At 39.0% G+C, this 27116-nt stretch overlaps 1 protein-coding gene across 1 annotated transcript in view; it reads left to right on the forward strand.

Annotated features, from left to right (window-relative positions):
* Positions 1-8938: 8938 nt before the first annotated feature.
* The window catches only part of LOC309491484 (ribonuclease inhibitor-like), a gene marked incomplete at both ends in the record, with an annotated part of 53531 nt that continues 35353 nt past the window's right edge, over positions 8939-27116 (forward strand). The window contains 3 exons of the mRNA XM_082190538.1: positions 8939-8949; positions 11520-11690; positions 21495-21665. Coding sequence (XP_082046664.1) covers positions 8939-8949; positions 11520-11690; positions 21495-21665 — 353 coding nt within the window. The remainder of the gene's footprint in view (positions 8950-11519; positions 11691-21494; positions 21666-27116) is intronic.

Below are 27116 nucleotides of genomic sequence, written 5' to 3' on the forward strand. Positions count from 1 at the left end.
AGGGGATTTACCTATTTTCATTGAGTGCAGAGCTTGATTAATTTCCTCTATTGACAAATCAGCGTCACAAATTCGACTAAACTCACGATCAATAATTGGTATACGGTGTTTAATTGTATTAATAAATTTCTCACAGCTGTCATAGTTAAATTCAGATGTATAAAGATTGCTGTAAAATTTGCTAACAAATTCTGATATTTCTTTAGGGTCTTTAGAGGTAACTCCATCGATGTTAAGCGCTGAAAGAGCTTTCCTCTGACCGTTTCTTTTTTCCAGGGCAAAAAAATAGTTAGAATTCTTCTCCCCCTCCTCAAGCCATTTCGCTCGAGATCTAATATATGCACCTTTGGCCATCTCTAAATAAGCTCTGTCGAATTCCAGATTTAATTTTTTTTATTTCCATATCTTCTTCTTCTGTAATCTTATCTTTAGCTAGTAAAACATTAAGGGCCCTATTTTAACGATCTGAAACGCAAGTGTCAAAGCGCAAAGCGCAAGTAACTTTGTGGGCGGGTCTCGGCGCTGTTGCTATTTTCCCGGCGGGATAAATGACTCTTGCGCCAGGCGCAAATCTAAAATGGGTTGGTCTGAAGTAGCTTCATTATTCATAGGTGTGGTTTGGGCGTAACGTGAAATAAACCAATCAGAGCGTCATCTCACATTCCCTTTAAGAGCAGATGCGCTTTTTCCATAGCGGATTGCTATTGTAACGGCGGATTTGCCAGGCGCGCGCCAGCAGCGGTTCACAGCCAAGGAGAGCAACGCTCTCGTCACGGCCGTAAAAGAGAGAAGTTACATTGAAATGGAGAAACCCACCCAAATTAACTTCGGTTAATTTGGGTAAATGTGTAAGCTAGATGTATGCTTTTATAATAAATTGTTTATCTATCTATCTATCTATCTATCTATCTATCTATCTATCTATCTATCTATCTATCTATCTATCTATCTATCTATCTATCTATCTATCTATCTATCGTAATAATGTATGATTTGCAAAAATGAAAACTGCTGCTTCTGTGTAGATGAGAGAATCAAAGTGCGCGTTGTGCACACGCTACATTGATTATGGCCAAGCATGCGCCCTTAAAATAGCCTATGAATAACATGCGCAACGCGCCACTGACTTTAAACTATTTTTTCCTGGTTAGTGGCGCAATTGTTTTCTAAACCTGCAAAATAGCAAGAAGGAACGTTTGCGCCGGAACACGCCTCCTCTTTGCGCTGAACCGCCCCCGGGAGCGCAAGTGTATTTCTTAGTTAACCGACGTGCTTCTGTGGAGGGAAAAGTCCGCTTTGCGCGGGTGCAAAATAGGAATGATACATGCGTCGGTGTACAAAGTCACTTGCGCTGGGTGCAAGATAGGGCCCTAAGTCTATTAACCAACTCTGAATCGGTTTTATGTTTAATATTTTTAAGTTCCTTACTTCTTTTAACTGCAATATATCTAGCTTTATATTTAAAGAACTCCCAGTTTTTTTTATAATCTCTGGTTGATCCGGTAAATAATTCTTTGGTAAGATTGATGATACTATTATTAAATTGTTTGTCTTGTAACAAGGTATTATTAAGTTTCCAATAGCCCCTCATTCTCGGGTTATCATTGATGTCACTCAATTTTATTGCAACTAATTTATGATCTGATAAGGGAGCAGTGACATGAGAAACATCTTTTACATATTTAAGGATAGAAGATGAAATTAGAAAAAAGTCAATCCTAGATCTAAGAGATAAACTTCTATTGGACCAGGTAAAATCTTTTGTAGAAGGATTAAAGAACCGCCATGCATCAGTAAGAGAGAGTTCGGAGCACAGGAAAAAAATTAGATCATTATTCATCCTGCTATCAAGTCTAGGGGTGTATCTATCCAGGTGATCGTCCATACATTCATTAAAATCTCCCCCCAAAATAAAATAAACATTATTATATTTTTTGTGTAACTTTTTAAGCTTGTCCACTAGATGAGAGAACATTACTCTATTGGATGCACGAGAGTTGTGTCCATATACACAAGCTATAAAGGTGGCGTTATCTTGTTTAATTACAGCACAAACCCATCTGCCTTCATCAGAACATACAGTTTCTAATACAGTCCCTTTAAATCTATGTAACATTATAGCAGTCCCAGCCGAGTGGCTGCTGCCATGGCTAAAGAAAATTGAGCTTCCCCATTGCGTTCTCCAAAATTTAACATCTGTTTCCCCTGAATGAATTTCTTGAAGAAAGATAAGATCAGCTGCACTTCTTTTACAAAACAAAAAAATTGCTTTTCTTTTCAGATTGTCCCGCAAACCTCTAACATTTAAAGTTACAACCGACAAGGAGTTAAACGAATACTCCATAACAAGAACCCCTAAACAAAATGAGAAAAAACAACAAAAAAGTTACTTTCTTTAGACTAGCTACCAGAATGTAAAGGGAGAGGTGGATAATAACCAAAGCACATGTTATCGAGGTGATAAACAAATAAGGAGATTAATAGTAAAGGTAACAATAATTAAAGAAGAACAAAAATAGTTCCTATTTGTGCACAACTTAAAAGTTTTTGCACAGTTTATATTGTTAGTCGTCAAGTTTCATCTTTTCGATTTTTGCATGAGAAAAGTAACCAGTGCAAGCAGCAGCTTGGCTTACACGACATCAGCATAGAAGATTTGTTTCCCATCAATCAAAGCAAATGAGTTGCGAAAGGTTGCCTTCTTGCCCTCCTCCCTTGCCTTCTTCACAAGAGGCCACAGCTTATCCCGCGCTGCTCTATCTTCAGGAGACAGCGGCTCCGAGAGACGCAGTTTATTGTCAGTTAGAAACTTGCAACCTTTAGCAGCACTCCAAATGATGTCACGAATGCGGCGCTGTGAGAAGAGAATTATGATCGATCTGGTCTTTCCATCCGTCCGCTTCGGACCCAGACGATGAACGACATCGACACTGTCCTGTAGCCCGTCTCCGACTCCAGGAGCAATCTTCCCTAAGATGTTGAGGACCACACTTCGGACATCCTCGTTGTCTTTTTCCGCAACGCCGTGCAACTTTAGAAACCATCGCCAACTGTAACGTCTACACTCCTGTACACTTGCTTTCAGTGATTTGTTTTCCTTTCTCAGAGCGTGGACCTCAGATTCCATATGATCGAGAGCCTCTTTATGCACGCCAACATCCAAAATAAGCTGTTGTACCGTCGCTGTTAGACTTTTGACTTGTTTGGAAGTTGCCTCGGTGGTAGTTTCAATCGCCGAAATCTTCTGGAACGTTTTGTCTAATTTAGAATCAAGCTCACGAATAGCCGCCAAGACATTCTCATTCCCGTTTCCACTAACGTTAGATTCTGCGCGTTTAGTTTTTTTAGCAGCTGGCCTCTGAGGAGTATCCGAGAGGGATGTGACAACCTCATTGTCGAAATTTGGACATGTGTCAAACCACTGTGATTCGGTATCTTTCTTAAGTTTAAATCCAGCACTACTCGAGGCTGATGCTGAATTCTCAAATTGATCAGTTGAGCCAGATGCGTCGGAAGACATGGTGTCAAGCCAAACTTATTTAACTTTCTTCTTGCCTCTTTCGCATGCATAAAGATGTCAAATCAGAATCATATAACGTTTTCACGTATTTTTTTCACGTTATCACCAGTCCGATTAATAGGTTATATCACCACTTCACCTTTATTTCCCTGAAGAGCAAAGAAACACTACCACCTACACCGCCGCCATCTTGGCCTCACAAATCTATATTAAATTAAAGCTGCAAGCAGCGATGAAAGGGCCCTCGCACCCGTGCCATCGTCACTCGTTGGCTTTAGGAAGACAGAGCATGGTTGGGCAATGTGCATTTAAGGAGGTATACAGTATATAGTAGTTGCTAGCATGTTTAGTATGTTTTTAGCATGCTTAGTACACAATAGGTATGTGGTTAGTACTGCATTACTGTGTTAACCAGTTCAGTTTCTGTTGGCAGTAGGTGGGGTTATATATCTGAATATTGCTTTGTAGATGTGTTCAGTGCAGGACTTTTATCAAGTATGTGAAGTTTGGGGCAGATTGGATATTGTATGTTTGAGTTACAGCAAATTCATATTTAATTGTAGTAATAGTATGGTTTAGTACTTATAGTGTTTACTAGTATGTTTTAGCATGTTTCTAGTATGTTGGTAGGATGTTAAGCACCTACTGGCATTTTTTTTTATATGTTATTAGGAGTCCACAACAGTGTTTAACATGTCACTTCCTGTTGCCAGCAGGTGGCGCATTGACTGTAACTGAATATGAGCATTGTCATGTGTTCAAGACAGAACGCTTATCAAAAGTGTGAAGTTTGGCGCAGATTGGACATTGCCTTCTTGAGTAACAACAACATCCTGTTTCATTATATTAGCATGCTTTAGCACTTAGCTTAGTATTGCTAGCATGTTTTAACATGTTTCTAGCATGTTTAGAAGTCAATGGTATTTTTAACATGTTGCTAGAACGGCATCAACGTGTTAAACATGACACTTCCTGTTACCAGTAGGTGGCACTATTACTATAACTGAATATTCTCATGTAGATGTGTTCAGGCCATGACTCTTATCAAACGTGTGAAGTTTGGGGCAGACTGGACATTCCGTGCCTGTGTTACAGCAAATTCCTATTTAATTGCAGTATTAGCATGCTTTAGCACTAAGCTAAGTGTTTGCTAGCATTTTTTAACATGTTTCTAGTATGTTGTTAGCATGTTTAGCACATGCTGGAACTTTTTTATATGTTATTAGGAGTCCACAACAGTGTTTAACATGTCACTTCCTGTTGCCAGCAGGTGGCGCTATGACTGTAACTGAATATGAGCATGGTCATGTGTTCAGGACAGAACGCTTATCAAAAGAGTGAAGTTTGGCGCAGATTGGACATTGCCTTCTTGAGTAACAACAACATCCTGTTTCATTGAATTAACATGCTTTAGCACTTAGCTAAGTTTTGCTAGCATGTTTTAACATGTTTCTAGCATGTTTAGAAGTCAATGGCATTTTTAACATGTTGCTAGAACGGCATCAACGTGTTAAACATGACACTTCCTGTTACCAGTAGGTGGCGCTATTACTATAACTGAATATTCTCATGTAGATGTGTTCAGGCCATGACTCTTATCAAACGTGTGACGTTTGGGGCAGACTGGACATTCCGTGCCTGTGTTTCAGCAAATTCCTATTTAATTGCAGTATTAGCATGCTTAAGCACTAAGCTAAGTGTTTGCTAGCATGTTTTAACATGTTTCTAGTATGTTGTTAGCATGTTTAGCACATGCTGGAACTTTTTTATATGTTATTAGGAGTCCACAACAGTGTTTAACATGTCACTTCCTGTTGCCAGCAGGTGGCGCTATGACTGTAACTGAATATGAGCATGGTCATGTGTCCAGGACAGAACGCTTATCAAAAGTGTGAAGTTTGGCGCAGATTGGACATTGCCTTCTTGAGTAACAACAACATCCTGTTTCATTGAATTAGCATGCTTTAGCACTTAGCTAAGTATTGCTAGCATGTTTTAACATGTTTCTAGCATGTTTAGAAGTCAATGGCATTTTTAACATGTTGCTAGAATGGCATCAACGTGTTAAACATGACACTTCCTGTTACCAGTAGGTGGCGCTATTACTATAACTGAATATTCTCATGTAGATGTGTTCAGGACAGAACGATTATCAAAAGTGTGAAGTTTGGGGCAGATTGGACATTCCATGCCTGAGTTACAGCAAATTCCTATTTAATTGCAAAAATAGCATGCTTTAGCACTTAGCTAAGAGTTTGCTAGCATGTTTTAGCATGCTTCTAGTATGTTGTTAGCATGTTTAGCACTTGCTGGCACTTTTTTATATGTTATTAGGAGTCCATAACAGTGTTAAACATGTCACTTCCTGTTGCCAGCAGGTGGCGCTATGACTATAACTGAATATGAGCATGGTCATGTGTTCAGGACAGAACGCTTATCAAACGTGTGAAGTTCGGGGCAGATTGGACATTCCATGCCTGAGTTACAGCAACTTCCTGTTTCATGGCGAAACATCGAAATTTGTCAGGCCGCCGAGGACCCGCCCTTCGACGAAAACTCAAGATCTTCGCAATTTAACGTCGCAAAGGCCTTAAGATTACACTCACCAAATTTGAAGATGATCAGATTAAAACTGTAGGAGGAGTTCGTTAAAGTACGAGGCATGAAAATGGCAAAAACTGCACAAAAATCTGAGAGGAAGTTCAAAATGGCTGACTTCCTGTTGTGTTTAGGGCTATGCTCCAAGAGACTTTTTTGTAGGTATTAGGTGATTACATGTATGTACCGAATTTCGTGCACGTACGTGGAACGTTGCGGGAGGCGCACTCCGTTGAACTTTTATAGGTGGCGCTATCGAGCCATTTTGCCCCGTCCAATTCTGAAACCTATATCAGATGTAAATTTTCGCCAGTTCTGACGCGTGTGCAAAGTTTTGTGAGTTTTCGAGCATGTTTAGGCCCTCAAAAATGCAATTAAATGCGGAGAAGAATAATAATAATAAACAGAGCAATTCCAAGAGGGTCCTCACACCATCGGTGCTCGGGCCCTAATAAAGCAGCACCATTAAAAGCTTCAACCGCCATCTTCTATTGCATCAGCTGCAATACAGCCTTGCACTACAGCGTCCCAATGGTTAAACCGCGTTATTGCAGGCGTTATTAGTTGAAAATATCTGTCGACAATATCTGTTTTGACGTTTATCGATAATGTCGACAACATTTTTCAGCCCTAGGGAGATGAGTGAAGAGCTGTGCCTTATTTCTAACGTTACCTATATTTCACGACGAGTGTTCCACACAGTGTTAGAGTGAACACTAACAAATATTACTGGATTTCGTTCCTTAAAAGGCAACTGAGAGCTTTAATTCACTACAAAATTTTAAATTAATTGCGTTCGACACCCATATTTGGCAGAAAATAATACCACGCAGATCAATCATTTCACAACATGATAAACTTAACGTTACCACAGTTCAGAACCACGACTATCACAGAACCACGGTCAACGAAAGAATATTCAAATTAAAATCATAACAATTAGTTTTAGTCCAGTGATCTTCCTGATAGGCCAATTTAACGTTACTGGTAGAACACTCTAGAAATTCAACAGTTCACCTTGTAAAATGGCCTGTGCTTCGCGCGCGCAAAACTTTAGGCTTTGTCGAGTGTGCTCAGAAAGAAAATGCCTGTGAACGTGCATAAAAACAATTACAGTGCGCGAGACGTGATGATAGACAAAACTAAGCTTAATCGAGGCTTTACTACCTTTACATCATTTATAAAGTGGCATGACATTGGCAAAAATCAAAATACAAAAATCAGACGTCAGAGCTCGTTGGCTGTCTAATGTTAATTATTCATTATTACAGTGATTTGTGATCGAATAATAGATTAAACTAATAAACTGTATACATTGAAATCAATTTACAGTCTGATTTATCTGTATTACTATCAAGTTAAAGTATTAGACTTACCCCACGCTTGACTCTTCCACAAGTAAAATGGCGTTCGCATGTGGTCTAAACTCTGGTTCAGTCAAAACGACGGTTGCACGTAAACGGAGGTGTGGCTTGGTTAACTCTAAAAGAGAGTTATGTTTGCAACAACGCAAAATGACACCAACTCTTATTTAAAATGGACACTTCTGGTGTTAAACCCAATCTGTTTAGTGTTGATTCAACACTTTATTTTAATACTTTATTGTAACACTGGAAAATCAACACCGGTCAATTTACTGTGATGTTGACAATTTTACATTGTACAGGTTATCACTTGGTTTTTGACCAAGTGAAGCTCTTGAAACAATTCACAGAAGAGTATGTTGTCTGGAAAGAAATCAAGCATCACTGGCAAAGGCTCAAAAGAGACCATGCCTTTCTTAAAAATCTTTTAAAATAGGTTGCTGTTGATATAACTGTTTTTGTTCAGTACTTCGCTTATATTATGTGCTGCAATACTATATTCAATTCAATTCAAATTTATTTGTATAGCGCTTTTCACAATACATATTGTCTCAAAGCAGCTTTACAGAAAGTGCATTTCAAAAAAAGGTACATAGAAAAATACAGTTAGTTAATCATGCATTAATTTAGGGCATAACATATCGCCTGCGTCGAGTCGTCTCCTCACGGGCTTCGAGTCGTCTCTGCATGGGTGTTGGGGCATCTGAAGTTTCCATGAGAGGCTGGATACAAACTGGAGCTGACGTACTCTATTTACCTCGTTACAACAGAAAAGCAGATGGGAAATAATTAGCGTAGCTGCTGTTCCTAATATTAATGCATTCAATCTGATTCAACTGTAGTATAAAAGGTAAGTATTATGTGAATGCTTGGCTAAAGAGATGCGTCTTTAATCTAGTTTTAAACTGGGACAGCGAATCTGAGCCTCGAACAATATCAGGAAGGCCATTCCAGAGTTTAGGAGCTAAATGTGTATATATAACACTTCAATGTGTATATTATATAATGTACTGACTGCTGCTTTGTAAATTTATGTAAGGAACAGGCAACTCTGGCCCTTTGCATTCTACTTTTTGAGGTTAATTAAGAGTTAACCTCCAACCCTAATCGAGCACATCTGAAAATTTGAACCAAAGTCTTCAGGTTTACTTATAGACAATAGGCAGGAGGGTTTGAGGTTGGAGCTAAATCTGCAGGACAGTGGACGCTGAGGGCCAGAGTAAACCATCACTGCTTTAAATAACGCAGAACATAAGCTGACCCGACTGTCCATTAAACAACTTCATTTGAATGGTTTGTGTTTTTTGTTTTACTTTCAGACCAGCACTGGAGAACGCCTGACAATGGGATGTTGAGACTTCTTCCTCTGGTTGAGAAAAAGCTACACCACATCAGTGATCACATCTTCTGTTCTTCAACTGAACAAACTGTTTAGACGAGGTAGAAGAACACGAACATGATAGAGACGTACAGGGAAGAGCAAGAAACCAGTTTAGCTGTGATAATGAATCATTATTTTCCAACACAATATCAAATCTGTTTTCTGTAGGTGACTGAATATGATTCTCTGGCACTCGTTTTGTGGCTTCAGCAGCTGTGAATGGATTCATATGATGGTAACGTATTTTTGAAGACACATTTTTATTTATCTTGAATCTCATTTTTCTTTATGCTACTTTATCAACTTTACTTTATTAAACACTTTATTGGAGGACAAAGCATAAAGACTATTGTGTATTGAAAGTGGTGTTTGGTACAGTAAATATACATTTTTATTTGAGAAATTTTTATTTCTTATTTCTTTAGTTTCATTAATTTAAAAATAACTACATATAATTAAAAATAATAATTACAACTGGCCTGTTGGAGTATGCTTTTTTTATGTTAAAAATTGCATATATGATCCATAAAAGCCGTGTGTGTGTGTAATGTGATACTCAACAAAAAACAGATGCTAACTTGTATATGCATGCATGTGTGTTTTTTTGTTGAGTATCATATTTATACATCGCTTTTATGGCTCATACTGTCAGAAACACAGGGTTAGGACTAGTGTGAAAACTTGAACACAGTCAAAAGGTGAACCCAAATGCAGAAAACCAGATGACAGTTCTGGGAAATATCTTCAAATCTTGTATTTGATGAAAAGGAATGTCCAAACTTTCCTAGGATAAAGCCAAAAAGTAAACTCCAAAAAACTTCCACAAATAGTTTGATAACAGTTCCAAAAAGTAAATCCAAAAAGTCCACAAAGTAAATCCAGAAGGAATTTGAAAAAAAAAGTTCACAAAAAGATCTGTGAGTACTCCAAAATTTCAAAGAGCAAAAGTCAATTAAACAAAACAAAGGAACCATACCAGGTACACAAATTAGATTTAGATAACTCCAAAAGAGGCACAGCAAGAGAATGACCTAGACTTGGTCATGGCACTGGAAACACTGAGCAAAGTACTCAGGAGAAGGGTGACTTAAATACACAAACAGGGAACAAGGCACAGGAGACATAATGACAGAGACTGAAAACCAACAAGAGACACAATGAACATATATAATCTATGTGGCCAAACATAAGTCTAAAACCTTGACACCGGTGTTGTGCCTGAACGCGTTCATTGAACGATAGATAGTTCATGAACTCGTTCATATTTTGGGCGAACGTGAACTGAACGTACTCTGTTACTGCCTGATGAACGTTACTGTGAACTCGTTCATTCTGGTGTCTGTGAACGGCACGCTCTCTCAGTTTAACTTCGTTCAAAAGGGTGCAAGATTTCTATAGAAATGTATTTGTCCCGTTCGGAACCTCTGTTGTCCCGTTTATTGACGCTGATCTAACCACTGATGTATGACTGAATCTGATACAACAGCAACACTTGATCACGACACCGGTCATCATCCAATCACAGTCCACACTCACGCGCATCAGACCCAGAGATCAGACCATACGAATAACAAACTCTAAATTGAGAATTAATTATTATTTTGGGACAAATCATTGTTTGATTTGCGCACAGAATCCTCCGCTGTCTGGTCGCTTCGATCCGGACTCGCGCTAACGGCAAATCCCTTTCACTGTCCGACTGGGTTTTGATTTCGGCAAATCAGTTTTAACGAATTCAAACAACGTGATTATTGTGAGTCCAACATACATCCAGCCACGCAAGAAAGCATCAAATCATCCTGAGGGAATAATATACTGATGTGATTTGCTGACCAAGAAACATTTATACATTAATTATTATTAATGTAAAAAAAAAGAAAGAAAAAAAAATCAAAAGAATTAAATTTTTAAAATTAACAAATGGTGAATAATCAATAAACCCAGTTTCTTCAGTCCAGTAAATGTTTCTTACATTAATTTATAAAAATCATGAATCATTAATAAATCATTTCTCAGCAAAAAATACTTTATTTGATAAAAAAAAAGTATAAACTATCAATCAGAGGACAGAAGGCATGAAGTAGATTGTGTGCAAGAGCAAAACAGAGAGGCAGAAGGTAGCATTAGGAAGACAGAAACAATCACTGCATATCCAGTAAAACCTCATGGTATGTTCACTGTCAGCAACAGTGTTGTCATAATTATCAATTTAGGTTTGACCATATTGATTTCACTTTATTTTAATGGTCCCTTGAACACATTCTGTTGACTATCAGTACAGTTGCACATGTCTACTAACTCCCATTGGAGTGTTAATAGATTTATTAGTAGACTAGTAGGGTTAGGGTTAGAATAAGTTGGCATGTAGTTACAAAGTTACTTAGTCAGTAGTTAACCTACCATACTCTTGTGTGCTTTCATCTTCACGATGAGTCTGTCACAGAGAAGAGGTGTAGTTGTGTTTGAGCGCATTTAGAACTGTTGGATTTATGAAGAACATGTGTTGAAAGCTTTTTGAATTTCTTTATTATTATTTTTTTATGACTGATAAATCTCCAATTGAAATTTAGACATATTTAATAGTCTGTGTAGAATTGTGGCTTGTACGTGTTGATCTGAACTGAGAGAGTGAAGAGTGTGTCATTGTTCTCTACAGGTTGAGTGATTGTGGAGTCACAGATGAAGGTTGTTCTGCTCTGGCTTCAGCTCTGAGATCAAACCCCTCACACCTGAGATATCTGGATCTGTGGGGGAATAAACTAGGAGATTCAGTTCATCTGCTCTCTGCTGTACTGGAGGATCCTCACTGTAAACTGGAGAAACTGAGGTAAGATTGTCTCTCTGATTGTCACACATGTCTTTGTCCTCAGTAAGAATTTTAGGACTAAAATTAGCTTGTAAAATGTTCTGTAAACACTAAATCTCAGCACAGAAATCACAGGTGTACACAAATGTCTAATCTCATGATCTGGTATTAGTGTTCATTTTTACATTCTTTTTAAAATATATCCTTTCAATTTAGTGAGTATTTCATTATATTCATTATGTTCAATAATTTTAATTTATTTATTTAATAATTTAATAACAATAATCTGATCCTATAGTTCCCCCGGCACTGCACAGTCCTTACTCGTTGAAGTTTCTGCTTTGAACGGCTCTTTCCGTGGCTACAAAAATAAATAAATTCAAAGTAGCTTTTCAAACACTACTAATGTACTAATATGAAAGATAATAAGCAAAAGAAATGTAATAACTTCATGCTGATCTTCATTATCTTATATGCAGGGAAAACACCTGAACTTCTGCGGAGCAGTAATGAATAAAGTAACATGGTCAGCGCCGCGCTGGTGAGATTAGTTTGCGCTGTCCATTCGGTTTCGCTAGCAAACACGTCCTCCCTGCGATGTCGAGTCGGTCACACAGCTCGGTCCATTGAGCCGCACCGATGATGTCAGCACGGCATGAGCTCTGTAACACCGCTCCGTTTCGTCCCACTGTTGGTGTGTTTGGCTTCCCATACAACTCGTTACAACTAACCGACATTGCTTAAAAGAGTTTGTGAGACGCGCCAAATTAAACAGAAGTGCGGACACACAACTTCCTTTTCAAGGGAAATTAGCCATCATCAACTACCGAAATCTCTTCTTATTTCAGTAATGCGTATGAATGAATTTCACCAAGGTTGATCAATGTTTTTTGTTTCACTAGTGTTGAGGCTTTTCAATAATTGTTTCCTATACGGCCCTTCATACTGGTGGTTTCATATTTGTCTCCTCCAAAGTTTCAGACAAGAATGAACATTGATCTAGTTCATTTGTACAGTATGGTGCACTGGCAGAATAGTTTTGTATAATTAGTGTAGAAATATGTGAAATGCTTATAAATCATTAAATGTTTAAGTTTTATAGGCCCCATTATTACACATTTTTCAAGTGTCCAGACATATATTGTTATCCATTTAATATGAAGAGACAATTTTATTAGTCTTTTTCATTATAATATATATTATAACATTTCTAAAGACACTTATTTACTGTTGTGGTAATAAACACATATGTGTTAAACTGTAAGCATGAAGTTATAAGGCAACGCAAATAATAGAAATAAATGATAAACATGAAAATGGTCTTGATATAAAAGCTTCAGGTCAGAGGCATTCAGTCCGTATACTGTACGCTGTGAATGCTCTGCAGACCCAAGCCATTTAAGAGAATGAGTTTGTGGACTCGCAAATTAATATTAACACTATAAATATGACTATAAATTCCCTTGTCGTTTGAGGTGTAAAATAAAGCTTACATAATAAAAGTCCGTCATTTATTTATTTGCCATTCAACAATTTTTTTCCAAATAAGTGCCAGTTATAAAGTAAATAAAATTAATACATTATTAGTTAACTGTGTGATTTGTATATGTAAATTTCTGAAATACATAACTTGGACACAGTCACCTCTGATAACAGATCACTCTAAATTGTAATGTAGATGTGCATTTTCTGTAAAGCTGCTTTGAAACAATATGTATTGTGAAAAGCGCTATACAAATAAAATGTGAAATTAATGGAAAAGTTATGGAGGGTTTTGGGTAAGTGTATCCACAACGCTGGCGTTATTATGCATCATCATCATTGTTTTGCGTTCTATGGAAGCATATGGGTAGCAATATTCAATTTGAAATGTAATATGTAAAATGGCAATGCATTTCTGTATTTAAATTTACGTTTTCCATTACATTTGTGCAACGTTTGGTGCAAAATTAAAATTAAAATTCAATTATATTATTTACATTTGCCATTTCATACACTAGTTTTAATATGTAAATTGAATACATATTTTAACATATTTTAAGTTTGCAGTGGCTTCATAAATTTATGAAAAATATAAAAAAACAAAGTACACCGGATGCACATTTCTTTGTTCTTCATTTTCTAGAACTAGTTTAAGAATCTTGCTGTATTTATATGTAATTAATTAAGAGAAAGTACACCGCCATCTTATTCTGACGAAAGTGACTTGAACGCACTGCCGTCGTAAACACGACTTCCCAGGAGGACTTATAGATGATGACGTCACCGGGGGGGCCAACTTCACACAGTGATTGACAGGGTGGGAGGGGGCGGGGCCAACTTCACACAGTGATTGACAGGGTGGGAGGGGGCGGGGCCAACTTCACGCAGTGATTGACAGGGGGGGAGGGGGCGGGGCCAACTTCACACAAGGCTTGTTCGACTTCATGCAGGTCTGCGCAGACCGATCGGCGGCTGACTTGAAGCAGTGCATGCCGGTTAGAAATTTTGTCCGACTTGATAAAGTGCCGACGCCATGTGACTGTGACGTATGCCATCAAAGTACCGCGAGAGCGATTCGAGAGTAGCCGGAGAACTCAGCCAGCGCAGCTTCTCAAGAGCGGCTGCTCGAGCTCTGATGACGACACAGCTGTTCCACGATTGGCCGGATTCACCGCATGACAACGATCACGTGTGTTTCGTGTTTATTCGAAAACCTTTAGTTCCTCTAAAGCTCACAAATCAGTTTTTTATAACAGTAAACACTCTTTTCATGTAGTTGCGATGTTATATTGTGTCATGTTTATCAAATTAAAACTGATTAAAAAACGTAGACTCCACTTCATTGATAGAAGTTTATGTTGAACTTTATTCTTGTTCAAACAGACGCTGTATGAAGCAGTACATAAAGTATTGAGTGAAAATGTCTCTGAAACATCTGTGTATTATTTGGCAAATATTGAATTTATTTCACTTCAGCTGTGGTAAAGTATGCAAACACCACGTGAGCGGTCACTACGGGAACCAGAAAGTGTCCGACTTCACGTGTCCATTTGCAGCTCCTCCCCGCCTGCACTCGACTACTCTCAAGAAGTCCTCTCTGCAGCCTGTAGCACGATGACGTAGCTGGATCAGATCCAACACGTACTGGACGCTGTTACGCGCATGCGCGGTGGTGTGTTTGGTGACGTCATATATGCATGCGCACTAGAAGAGAGTTGATCAGTGATGATTTTTTTTTTTTTTTTGCTTGTCCTGCAGACACTGAACAGCAAATTAAGAGGAACCTTATGTACAGATCACTGTGGAAAAATTTGCCATTAACGAAGGAACTCTTACCAGACAAAATATCTTAAAGCATTTTTTTTCTTTCTTTTTTTTGGACATCTGACAAGATTTCTTTTCTTGATGCTGTTATTATTTTTGCATTTTCCCTTGAATGTGTACTGGTATGTTAAGTTGTTTACAGACCATATTTTATTGTAGCTTTAGGATTAACATTACAGAGACAATTACTTGACTAATTTTTGCTTCCACTCAACAGCAAATATGACCTGAATAAAATAAAATGGCTTAATTTTAAAATGTTCTGTATACACGTATAAAAAAAAAAAAAATACTTGCGGTGACCACATGCTATTAATCCATCAAATTTAGGTTTAAAATCATGTGATTTAAAATGTTGTAAAATGTACTATTTTGTAGAGAGAAACTAGGATAACTTAAGCATCACATTTATGTAAATAATTATTCATCAATAATTACTTATTACTATTTATCAGTACTACTACTACACAGGTTAGAACGGTTAGATGGGGCGGGGCCAACTTCACTTCCGGCGCTGCACTGTGGCGACGAGTGCCTACAGCACGTCTGAAATGTTTGTTTGTTTTATGGGTTATATGTAAGCGTTTTTCATCACATAAACCTCGAACTACACGCTTTGAAAGTTTGGTTGTTAAGTCAGAAGCGAGCCAACAAAGTCAAGATGCGTTTTGTTACGCAGTTTTTGTCTATCGTCCTGGCGATTCACCTGTTGCTGTTAACAGTCCTTTCACTGAGTCGGGGAAGCTATGCATCGGCCGCCGCCACAACATATGGGATTTTACATTATACCCGGGATCAACTCTGGCAACTAAGGGATCTGCATAGCGGAAACTTTCCAGTCGATCTGCCAGATGAGTGTACACGGACATCCACATCACCGAGGAAAAGAGGCCGGCGAGGAGGCGTACGGCGTAGAGTTCGCGCACGGGGGAGCAAGCCACCTCTACCTACGGTCATCCTGGCTAACAACCGCTCCTTGGTGAAGCAACTTACGGAGCTACGGAACGCTGTGAGGTACCTCTCAGAGTATCGGGAAAGTTGTCTGTTGTGCTTCACGGAAACATGGCTTAAAGACACGACTGATAACTCAACACTCAGGATCACAGGGTTTAGCGACCCGATTAGACTGGACCGTGATGCACAGGTAACCGGCAAAAGAATGGGAGGGGGGGTGTGTGTTTATATAAATGAGCGATGGTGTAAAAACTACACAGTAAGAGACTCCCATTGCTCGGAGGATATTGAGCTATTGTCGCTGTCAGTAAGACCTTACTATCTACCTAGGGAATTTGGTCAGGTGTTTGTCACTGTGGTATATATTCATCCCGCGCTAATACTAAGGTCGCGGCAAATAGGATATACGACACAATGGCTAAACTAGAAAACATGGCACCTGATGCACCGAAGTTTGTGCTCGGAGACTTTAAAGGGTTAGTTCACCCAAAAATGAAAATTCTGTTAGTAATTACTCACCCTCATGTTGTTCCAACCGTGTAAGACCTTCGTTCATCTTCGGAACACAAATTAAGATATTTTTGATGAAATCTGAGAGCTGATAACTTCTCCGTAGGCTGCTAGGTGGCCCAAACTTGCTGGCCCAGAAAAGTTATTAAAGAGATCGTTAATATAGTCCACGTGACTACAGTGGCTCAATATATCAAGCGACGAGAATACTTTTTGTGCGCAAAAACAAACAAAAATAACAACTTTATTCCACTATTCATTTCCTTCTCTCTGGGCCTCGTAAGTGTTTTTGCGCAGCGCGTCTGTGTTACACGTCACCACGTCGGCTCACTATTGGGCGACGCTGGTCATGTGTGTGACGCGCAGCGCAAAAACACTACGCGAACCAACTAGTGGCCCAGAGAGAAGGAAATGAATAGTGGAATAAAGTTGTTATTTTTGTTTGTTTTTGCACACAAAAAGTATTCTCGTCGCTTGATATATTGAGCCACTGTAGTCACTTGGACTATATTAACGATCTCTTTAATAACTTTTCTGGGCCAGCAAGTTTGGGCCACCTAGCAGCATACGGAGAAGTTATCAGCTCTCAGATTTCATCAAAAATATCTTAATTTGTGTTCCGAAGATGAACGAAGGTCTTACGCGGTTGGAACAACATGAGGGTGAGTAATTACTGACAGAATTTTCATTTTTGGGTGAACTAACCCTTTAATGGATGCTCAATCAAAAGCGTATTGCCCAATTACTATCAATACGTCGAATGCCCGACAAGGAGGGATAAAACACTCGATCTATGCTTTGGGAATATTAAAGACGCTTATAAGGGCTATGCAAAACCACCCCTCGGAGACTCGGATCACAATGCAATCCAGCTTGTCCCGCAGTATAAACAAAAGCTCAAGACCAGCAGACCAGCAAACCGGAGATAAAGACAGTTAAACAGTGGACTAATGAGTCTGTTGAACGCCTTCGAGGCTGTTTTGATTGTACTGTGTGGGACATTTTCGTGCACACTAGTAAGAATTTGGAAGAGTTGACTTTAGTGGTGACTGACTATATTCGGTTCTGTGTGGACTGTATAATCCCAGAAAAAACTTTTAGGGTATTTCCAAATGACAAACCCTGGGTAAATAAAGAATTAAAAGTTGCACTGCACAGGAAAAGGAGAGCTTTTGAGCAGGGAGACAGGCTTAAAATGAAAGCAATTCAGAAGGAGATTAGACAGATAACAAATGACTGTAAACAGAAATATAAATGGCAGATTGAGGTGAAAATCAGGGGGAATAACCTGAAACATGCATGGCAAGGGATGTATACAATGATAGGGAAGGAAGAGAAGAAAAGGCACATAGATGCAAATGGAGATGATCAAGCATTTGCAAATGAACTGAATGGTTTTTATGCACGGTTCGAAACATCAGACTTTCTCCTGGAGCGTGATGCCATTAGACAGCAGTTACAGTATGGTACTCCTCCAACTATTACAGCGGATGAGGTGCGTAGAGTTTTTAATAAAATTGATTCTAAAAAAGCACCAGGCCCAGATCAAATAAGTGGTAGGGTTTTGCAAATGTGTAGTGAACAACTTAGCCTCATTTTCTGCCAGCTTTTTCAAAAGTCATTAGATACACATTACATTCCTAAAGCCTGGAGGTCCTCGCTCATAGTACCAGTACCTAAGGTAGCAAGACCAGCTGATTTAAATGATTATCGTCCAGTCGCCCTAACATCAATCGTGGTGAAGAGCCTAGAGAGAATTGTTCTGAGACATATTCTAAATGATGTGCAATGTAATATCGACCCTTTACAGTTTGCCTATAGAAACAAGCGGAGCACAGATGATGCCCTTCTGTATATGCTCCATAATATCTATTGCCATCTGGATAAGCCCAAACGATATGTCCGGGTTCTCTTTATAGATTTTTCCTCCGCCTTCAACACCATCAGGCCCCACATTATGATGGAGAGGCTGGGGCAGTTAGGGGTAAATCCTAACATTATAAGGTGGGTTGAGTCCTTTCTGACGGAGAGAACACAGTGTGTTAGGGTAAATGAGGCTGTGTCCTCCCCGATTATGACCAATACAGGATCCCCACAGGGCAGTGTCATCTCACCAGTATTGTTCACTCTTTACACTAATGAGTGTAGAAGTAAAACACCTGAGCATCTTACAATAAAATTTGCAGATGATACAGCAATAGTGGGGTTAATACAGAATAGTGATGAGACCAACTACAGGGCCTGGGTGGATCAATTTGCAGATTGGTGTAGGTCCAGCTATCTTCATCTAAATATAAAGAAAACAAAGGAAATAATAATAGATTACAGAATTGGGAGCCAGCCCCATCAGTGTTTGGTTATAAATGAAGAGGATGTTGCGATTGTAGCCGAGTACAAGTACTTAGGGACAATAATAGATAATAAGTTGCAATGGAACAGTTATACTATAAAAAGGGGCTGCAGAGGCTGCATTTTATGCGGAGACTAAGACAATTTAGAGTGGATAGTGATATGATGTTACTTTTTTATCACTCATTTGTGGAGAGCATTCTACTTTTTTGTTGTGTTGCCTGGTATTTCTCTTTGTCAGTGACCAATAAAAACAGACTGAGCAAGATAGTTAACTTGGCTAGCAAGGTTGCAGGGAAAAAACTAGACAGTATGGCTATTACCTGTGAAAGAAGGGTGTTGAAGAAAGGTCAAGCAATTAATAGAGATATGTCACACCCCCTACACCAGGCATATGAGGTGTTGCCATCAGGGAGGAGGATTAGGTTACCCTCTTTCAAAACTAATCGAGCCAGTAAGTCATTCATTCCAACTACATTACACTTATGAATAAGAACTTACCTGCAGGACAGCACTTTAAATAGCATCATGCACTTTCTTTCCAGCTTGACTGTTACAGTATGCACAACTGCACTTTATTATCCTAGTTATGTGTAGTGGGGTTTGAGTCTTCTGTCCTGATGTTGTGTATGGGTGTGGGTGTGGTAGGGTGGGGGTGTTTGGGGAGAGGGAAATGTTGTTGTATATTTTGTTTGGAATTCTGTCTTGTCAACTGTCTTGTTGTCTTATGTATAAATGTATCAGACGTACTGTATGGCAGGGGTTCCCAACCTTTTTTTGTCTGAGACCCCCTTTTACCCAAGAAAATATTTTAGGGCCCCCCTTCACATTTAATGATATTATCGCTCTTGTAAGCTTGCAGCAAGGATGACAAAATATGTTGTTTTCAAACAAACGGTATGTTTACTATAAACAGATATGTTTATGCACAAATAATAGCCTATAATATTGAAAATACAATAACAAAAACATTAGTAGGCCCTTTGTAATTTAAAAATGTAAGCCTAGGAGTAGCCTATAAATTTGCCCTATTTTAAATGCAATAAAAATATCAGTATTCACACTTGTGTGTAGGTAAAAAAAGAATGAATATAGGCTATTACTAAATGACTTCTGTCTGGGGCCTCAATACTTGCATGTTATTTGTGAGGCTTTATCAATGTGAGGCTTTATTTTTGAGGCTTTTGGCGCTATAGCGAGTGATAATAAACTTGTTTATTAACAGAATAATGCGTCTTTCGGAAGAACATTGTAGCCGGAACTACTTCTCTCTCTGTGTGCGTCTATGACGAGTCACGCAGGTACTGGGCTACTCCGCAGCGGCAGCGATCCGAACCAGGGTAAAATAGTCCCTATGTAATCACTTATTATAGGTGTACCATAGTGATTCAGGATAAGACAAAAACACTGCAAAATGCATTCATGATGAACTCGCTCATTATATAAATTTTGAACAGAAAAAAAGTTAAGGACTTTTATTTAATGCAAATTGCTCAAAACTTTTCAAAATATGACGCGACCCCCCACAGAGCTCGGTGAGGCCCCCTTGTGGGCCGCGACCCCCCTGTTGGAAACCGATGCTGGATGGTGTAGAACAAATTTCCGAAAGGATAAATAAATCTCTCTCTCTTCACACAGTGATTGACAGGGAGGGAGGGAGGGGGCGGGGCCAACTTCACACAGTGATTGACAGGGAGGGGGCGGGGCCAACTTCACACAGTCATTGACAGGGAGGGAGGGGGCGGGGCCAACTTCACGCAGTGATTGACGGCGGAATGCATTTTCAATTTGCACATTGAATTTTGCTTCATTCATTGCGGGACATTTAATGAAAATGCAATCGCAAGTGTCTTAACTGTGGGTGTAAATGCAATTAAGAAAAATAACATTTGAATGATCATTTTGCTACATTATTTGTTTGAACATGTTAAACAGTGACTTTTTATCTCACAATTCTGACTGTTTTTCCCCTCAGAATTGCAAGGTATAAACTCGCAATTCGGACTTTTTCTTGCAATTGCTATTTATGTCACGCAATTGTGAGTTTGGCCCTGTCACAAATGGCACCCTAAACACTCGCGGTCTTCCTCTGAGTCCGCACTTTCCTGACGTAACGCCGCTTTGACTGTCGTGAACAAGTCAGCTGTGGAGCTCGCTTCAGTGCGCATTTAGAGCACATATCGACCGCAGAGGGGCGCTCGTGAGTACCCTTCTGAAACCTAAAACTACTAAATGGGACACCCTATGGACTTAATGGGCACGCAGAAGCCATTGTAAGTCTACAAGACTGAAAGTGAGGTGTGCCATTTAGGACAGGGCCTTTATATCTCGGTGAGTGGATTCTGACAAAATGAAACACCTCTGATTGGCTGCGTTCAATAGACCAACAAACATGACTGTGATTGGCTACATTTCTCACCGCTGTAAAAACATTTGACGTTCTCCAGAGCTCAAACACAAAAACACACTTGAGAGTTTGCCAGTATGATATTATTACAGAATCAACTGAGGATGATCTTGCATTCGCTTGAGAGTGCTTATATTTAAATTTGACTTTGTGATGTTTTTTACTATTTTTTTAATTTAACAAATGATTTGTGATCAAGCATTAATTGACGGACCCCCTGCAGTACGGCTGCGGACCCTTGTGTTAAACTGATCTGATCTGAACTGAGAGAGTGAAGAGTGTGTCATTGTTCTCTACAGGTTGAGTGGTTGTGGAGTCACAGATGAAGGTTGTTCTGCTCTGGCTTCAGCTCTGAGATCAAACCCCTCACACCTGAGAGATCTGGATCTGTCTGGGAATAAACTAGGAGAATCAGTTCATCTGCTCTCTGCTGTACTGGAGGATCCTCACTGTAAACTGGAGAAACTGGGGTAAGATGAACTCTCTGATAAACACATATTTTGTCCTTGGTAAATATATTATGTATTAGTTATTTAATAGTTTTTAACTTTTTTACTCAGTGATCACCAACTTTGCTTGTTAAACTCTAGCTTGTTTTCGGGTCTGAAGAAGGAGTCCAACCAAACAATTACACATCCACACAACACAAATGAGAGACAATTGAATACATTTTATTGAGAGCTCATTTTCTGTACAATTATAGTTTGACCAGGAAAACCAAAACCAGTATTTTATGTGTGATTCATAGACACTCAGTTAAACAATAAATTACAAGTGATTCTTACTTCAGTCCAAATGCACATTAAATAAATATTCAGTTAAATCAGTGAACATCACAGGTGAGCCAATGCTTGATTAAACATGCTAATCCTAAAACATAAATGTTCTCCCCAGTATATACAGTACTGTGCAAAAGTCTTAGGCATGTTAATACCCCCCCCCCCCCCCCCAAAAAAAGATGGTTTTAAGTCAGTTATTTATATATTTTGCTGTAATGTGTCAGTAGGAAATATCAGTTTAGATTTCCAAACATTCTTTTTGCCATTAATTGTAATAATCCAGTGAGATTTGTGTATGCACAAGGAATCTGACAACAGCCGGTATGATCTGATCTCACCATCTTCGAGTCCGTCTGTGATTACATGAAGAAACAGAAAAATGATTAACATGCCTAAGACTTTTGCACAGTACTATATAGTATATATATATAATTACTCCACATCACAAACAAGACAAAACATTACACAAATACACAAAGTATAAATGTTATATTAAAACAACAGTGTTTTTGAACTGACAGAGTTACAACACCCACAGACTTCCATAGGAATCGAGGAATGCGGAAGTAAAGTCAAAGTTTTTTATTGCAGTAAATACCATTACAATAAGGCAAAACAAAACTATAATAAATGTCCTAAAGAACAGAGCACAATATAAAAAAAGGAAAAAGAAATAGAAATAAAAAAAAAAAATAATATCAGGGACAAAAAGGTTTCTAATAATTAACATTTCTTTAATAAATTGATTAATCTTCCACTTTTCAATGTTGACATTCTCTGATCCTCTTCGGTTTAAAAATGATTCATCTTGCTTCATCTGAATGGGATGACACTTGGTGACGTTTGTTGTATTAGCTTTGTGAACACACACAAAATAATCATAGACATGATTCGGATATGGTAAAGGGTCGTAAAAAAAAAAGTGTCACACTTGGTTCCTTCAAAAATGACCGACGGGAAATGAATGGGAAATACGAAAACTCAGAGAAACTTTTGGTGGTACAAACTACAAATCATGCACAGCAATGAAGGAGTGACGCAAATAAGACACCCCCCCCCTCTCTCTCTCTCTCTCTCTCTCTCTCTCTCTCTCTCTCTCTCTCTCTCTCTCTCTCTCTCTCTCTCTGTGCGCATGTGCGGCGTGTTTGTGGGGAGCGCGTGAGCAAGGAGTGTGTGGAGTTGCTGAGTGAGTTGAACTTTTCCTTTCTGAGTTTATTTATTTATTTTGAATATTGCTGTAAGTTAGAGGAGAAGGTGTTATAGTGGCTATTTTTGTCAGTTTATCTGATAAAGATGGGCTCAAATTCCGATGGATTTTCCTGTTTGTCTGCTCGGCACGCGTGCAAGTGCATGCCGTCAGATGAGTCTGTGTCTATTGAGAGTGTTTTGGTCGCTATTGGTCGAGAAATAGGTGCACAAAACATAATGTCCGCTTCAAGAATGAATAAAGCAATTGTCGTTTTTCTGAAGGAAATCGAAATGGTTAGTCAATTGGTGGAGTGTGGTTTAACTGTTCAGGATGTATTTGTTCCAATTTTACCTTTGTCTAGTCTTTCTAAAAGAGTGATGTTGTCAAACGTACCTCCGTTTATTTCTGATAAAGCGCTCGAGTCTATCTTAGCTCGTTATGGAAAATTGGTTGGGCAGATTAGAATGATGCCTCTAGGACTGAAAAATCCAGAGTTGAAACATGTCATGTCTTTCAGACGTCAGGCTCTGATGATATTAAGCGCTGAATTTGAAATGCTTGATGTGTCTGTTAAATTGACAGTGTTTGGTAAGGACTATACAATATTTATCACTACTGAGACTATGAAATGCTTTGTTTGCGGAAAATACGGCCATATTAAAACAGGTTGTCCTGTTGTGAAAGAGGCTCAAAGCGCAAAGAATGGTTCAGTGCAAGATTCAATTGTTTTGGAGAATAACGAGTTGGTTAAACCGACTATAGAAAGCGCTGCAGTTGATTTGAATGCGGAAATTGACGCGTCTACTGAAATGAGAGAACAGTTGCCTCAGGGTGGCAATATTGAGATTACAGAAACGGATGCGATCATTCCTGATGCTAGACAGAGTGGAATGAATGACCCTGTAGAGATTGTGGAGGAGGTAGAACAATCTGGAGAACAAGATGGGTCTAAAGTGAGGGATGTCTTGGATGAGGTGCAGGCATCAAATAGGGATATGTCCCAAAATGATGCTGAACCAATATCACAGGATGTTGACAGTGATCCGGATAGTGAGTGTTCAGACTTAATCACTGATGAATTGGATGAATTCAATTCTCAGGAAAGTACTGTTGGGCGATTAAAGAGGATCTGGTATTATAGTTTGGAACAGCTGGATGAATTCTTGAATGCTACAAAAAAACAGAGAAAACCAAAGATTGAAACGTATTTTCCTGATTTGAAGCTTTTTATTGATTCCTCTGCTATGGCTATGAAGAAAGCAACACTTGAGGAATTAGATCAGCCTAAGCGTTATCGTTTAAAAAAGTTTGTAAGTGCTGTCAGAAAAAGAGTAAAGAAAAGTCCTTAAAGAGGTAGCCTATTATGTATTGGAAATTACATCTATATTGGCATTTATTCATTTTCTCTTTTTTCATCCTGATGGTATCCTTTAATATCAGATCCTTAAATATAAATGGATGTAGGGATGTACGAAAGAGAGTGACTTTAAGTATTTACAACTTAAAAAACGCTCAAGCACAAGTCCGACAGCTCATCAGAATTATCAGCCCGAGTCCGTTTTTTTTATTATTATTATTACACAGCGGCAGCCTGCCCTATTTGCAGCCATTAAAATAGGTCAGTTTTGTTAGTTATGTTTCTTTTCATTTCTTTATCATGTTAATTTAGACAAATGTTTTGGAGCTTTTTTTTTTAAAATGAAGCCGAACCGACAGCGAGTATAGCCTACAACATGTTTGATCAATTTAGCCTCTCAAATCAACGCTAATAGGCTACTTTACTTGGCTACAATCCATAGATAGGCTATAAAACACTTCAAGCATATCACACAGACAGTTAATTTAACAAATGATTATTTATTAAACCACAGTGAGTAAAACAACTTTTTTTGAAATACTGAGGCAGGCTCAGGCTGCTCGAACCAGCGCTCGCAAACGAAAGGAGCAATAGCCTATCTAAACCAATTAAATTAAATAAACTTGCAGGTTATCTTACCTCAAAAATGCATGACAGAACATGGCCATTCTTTTTTCCAGTAGTTTCCAACAGTTAAACGAAAATAAAGTCCAATGAAACGAAAAGTTAGAGCAGTCTTTTACAGAGCATCGTGGAGAAAAAGAATAGCATCCACAGTGTAGCCTAAGGTTTTAACCCAGTCCTCCTCTCTTCTATCACTCTTCCCGCTGCGTTTTAAGTTGGCCATCTGTGATTTTTTCTCTTAATATTCTCCATTATTTGCACATGAGGTGAATCGTGGGTCGCGCTGATGGGAAACCTTCTGTGCGTGCGTGCGTATGTGTGTGCGTGTGTGTGCGCGTGTGTGTGTGTGTGTGTGTGCGTGTGTGCGTATTAGAGCTGTAGCGGTGCGTCGATGACATCGACGCGTCGACGCCAAAATTACGTCGACGTCATATTTTTTGCGTCGACGCTTCTTTATTTATTATCTATTTATTTTTTTGCACCATTCCCGGAGGTACAGCTCGCCACACACACACGTCTCCTTTCTCTGCAGAATGCCACAAATCCGCTCAACCAATCACAGCGCACCATTCCACGCATTGTAAACAGTAACGGTGGCGCTCTGACACCCGGCATCCTAGTTTTCCTTATCTACTTTGCACTTTTTGATCAACAAACAAACAAAAAAAATAATACATTGATGAACCTGTGGTGGATTCTGCCGTAGGGAAGAAACGTAAGCCATCGAAATCTAATCATTTACGTGAGGAGATTAAGAAGATGAGGCACGCGGGAGGAAGAGAAATGCCGACTGATGCTTGTTCTCACACGACAGCGTCAAACTTCTGTCGAATGCTGACACGTTAACCCCAGGGGATCTTTTAAAAAACTTTCAATTCTTGTACTCAAAGTCAACGAAAACCGAGCAGGACCTAAGCCATTTTACAGCTGATCGCCGTCAAAAAAGAAGGTCGCCGTCGTTCAGAAGGTATTTCTAGCGATGGCTGATTGAATGTAGCCTATGTTTAGTCCAGATTAGTATTGACCGAGTTCAGAGGCTGTCATATGTGGATCAACTTACTTTGTTGTGTATTTTCAACAGTTTCAATGTGAAAATTAACTTTTATATTGATTCAATGGATTAATTGCATGAAAAAAAAAAGGATTTATCACATTTATACTATATTATTCAGAAGTAAACATTGTAGCTGACAGTGTGTTTATGTCAGAATGTTTATTTTTAAACCACAACCTTCTAAGTGCTTCTTTTACCAATATATTTAACATATCTTTTGCATTTCTCATCCAAACAACGTCAAACTTGGCACTGCACTTACTCGTGCCCAGACAGCTGTCGAGTTTGAAATCCATCGGAGTAACGGCTCGACAGAGATATGCGAATAACAGACAGGATAAATAATTCCAATTAGTCGTTAGATTAGTCGACTAATCGATAAAATAATCGCCCGACTAATCGTTTAATTAATAATCGTTTACCCCAGCACTAGTGCGTGTGTGTGTGTGTGTGTGTGTGTGCGTGCATGAGACTGTCATGTCAGTCATATGTCACTGTGTAATTATAAGATTATGAAAGTTATGAGGTTATGAAATGTCTTTCTATGTTTGTTTTTCTATCGTCGTCGTCAGCTTCTCATATTTTTTAAATTAATGTCTAAAAATATAAAAAGAAGGATAACCCCAAAAAAGCCTGAGGCCCGGCCGCATGTGAATTATGACGTGAGAATTGGCCCGAAGCCCGGCCCTAGGGGCATAAATAAGTCAATAATAATAATATTGGCACGTCGGGCTCGGGCTGAAATGCAGGGCTTTAAGCACCAAAACGTGCTTGTCTCAAACGGAGCAAGGTAAATTTCTGCGAAAGCGCACGAGCCGCTGCCCCTCCCCCTTTTCAACATCACCTGTCAGTTATCACAACCTCCACAGACGCACGAAAGTCAAGAAGCACCTTCTCTGCAGCATCGAAGTGCCTTCA

Source organism: Leuciscus leuciscus (genome assembly GCF_965113295.1).
Source record: "Leuciscus leuciscus genome assembly, contig: HAP1_SCAFFOLD_279, whole genome shotgun sequence".
NCBI classification, from domain to species: Eukaryota; Metazoa; Chordata; class Actinopteri; order Cypriniformes; family Leuciscidae; genus Leuciscus; species Leuciscus leuciscus.